We start from the raw sequence: 1,296 nt of genomic DNA on the forward strand, positions 1-1,296 counted from the left end.
ATTTTGCAATCAAAATAATTTAATATTTAAAATTCGTGCCTAATATTTTTGTCGATGACATCTATTGGTAAATAAACGTTGTATATTTGTTTAATATTTCGATTCTAGTTTTAGAAATTCATCTGTAATCGTATATTGGTATAACGCTTTTTTATGAGACGAATCAAATATTAACAACTTTTTGGCCTCTCAATTTTAGAAAATATGATAAGGATTGATTATTCAATTCAAATTCCTGGAAAAGAAAAATAATACTTTTTCCAACTGTATGGAATCTTTGTATTTCTTGAGAGAGCACGTCAAATTCAATTATAAAAAGGACTATAACCCACAACTCTAATCACATTTCACCCAATATTATATCTTTGCTTAACCTTCAAAAGATGAATCACAAGTATTCGTTTTCTTTCTCAAATTCTATGAATTACTCTTCACCTGCTCTTCAAATCCCAAATTCAATGGGCTACACTAATCCTACTATAATTAACAGCGAAGAACACCACTCTCAACCATTGCCAAACACTCGAATGTCTAATCCAGGAGTTGGTAATGATATAAATAATATGGGCCAGTCTGGTGAAAACGATATTGTGGCGTCTGGTGGTCATTTTTCATTCTCCAGGCCACGGACGTCCTCGTGGTTCAAAAAACAAGGCGAAAGAAAACACCATCGAAATGACTTCGGAAATGAAGTCTATTGTTCTTGAAATCCCGCCTGGGAAAGATGTCATTGAATGGCTGAAACAGTTTGCTCATTCAAGAAATATTTTTATGAATGTTCTGGGTGGTTCAGGAATGATTACAGATGCTTCCATAAGCCTCATCTCATCAGTACATCCAACAATATTTTCTGAGAGACTTTGCTTACTTTCTTTGACAGGGCCTGTAGGAAAAATATCTCCTTCGGAACCATCTGGTTCTTGCACTTTGAACGCTATATTTGCTAGGACGAATGGCGATGTCATTGGTGGGACGCTTTGGAGGCTTGTTACCTTTGGAACGATGCATGTGACTGCTCTTATTTCCAAAAATCCAGATGTCTTGGTTGTTTGTCATGCGAATATAGCTTAAGGATGCTTAAAGATTGAAGATTTAGAGAAAGCGTTATTCTCTATTTATTTTCTTTATTTTTCAATAAAAGGATGTAGTGGCCCGACTATTTTTAGTTAGAATTCTACTACAATCTAGTCGTTTACATTTTACTATTTTCAATTTGGAGAACTTTGTTCGAGAGATTTAAGACTCTATAATCTATTTGATTCGACTTTATTTAGTATTTTTTATAGTATGTTTTAC

The 1,296-nt window shown here is 33.8% G+C and overlaps 1 protein-coding gene across 1 annotated transcript; it reads left to right on the forward strand.

Annotated features, from left to right (window-relative positions):
- Positions 1-383: 383 nt before the first annotated feature.
- On the forward strand, positions 384-1,071 carry LOC141705568 (AT-hook motif nuclear-localized protein 27-like). The gene is made up of 2 exons (XM_074508473.1): positions 384-546; positions 623-1,071. Exons 1-2 carry the CDS (start codon positions 384-386, stop codon positions 1,069-1,071), a joined length of 612 nt encoding a protein of 203 aa, XP_074364574.1.
- The last annotated feature ends 225 nt before the right edge of the window (positions 1,072-1,296 follow it).

This window comes from Apium graveolens, unplaced genomic scaffold (assembly GCF_009905375.1).
Source record: "Apium graveolens cultivar Ventura unplaced genomic scaffold, ASM990537v1 ctg9042, whole genome shotgun sequence".
In the NCBI taxonomy this organism is placed as follows: domain Eukaryota; kingdom Viridiplantae; phylum Streptophyta; class Magnoliopsida; order Apiales; family Apiaceae; genus Apium; species Apium graveolens.

Bases quoted from the DNA above. Each gene is read 5' to 3' on its own strand.
- LOC141705568 (XM_074508473.1), top strand. From the start codon at position 384: ATGAATCACAAGTATTCGTTTTCTTTCTCAAATTCTATGAATTACTCT. The intron at 547-622 runs GTAATGATATAA...TTCATTCTCCAG, and splicing joins AATGTCTAATCCAGGAGTTG to GCCACGGACGTCCTCGTGGT.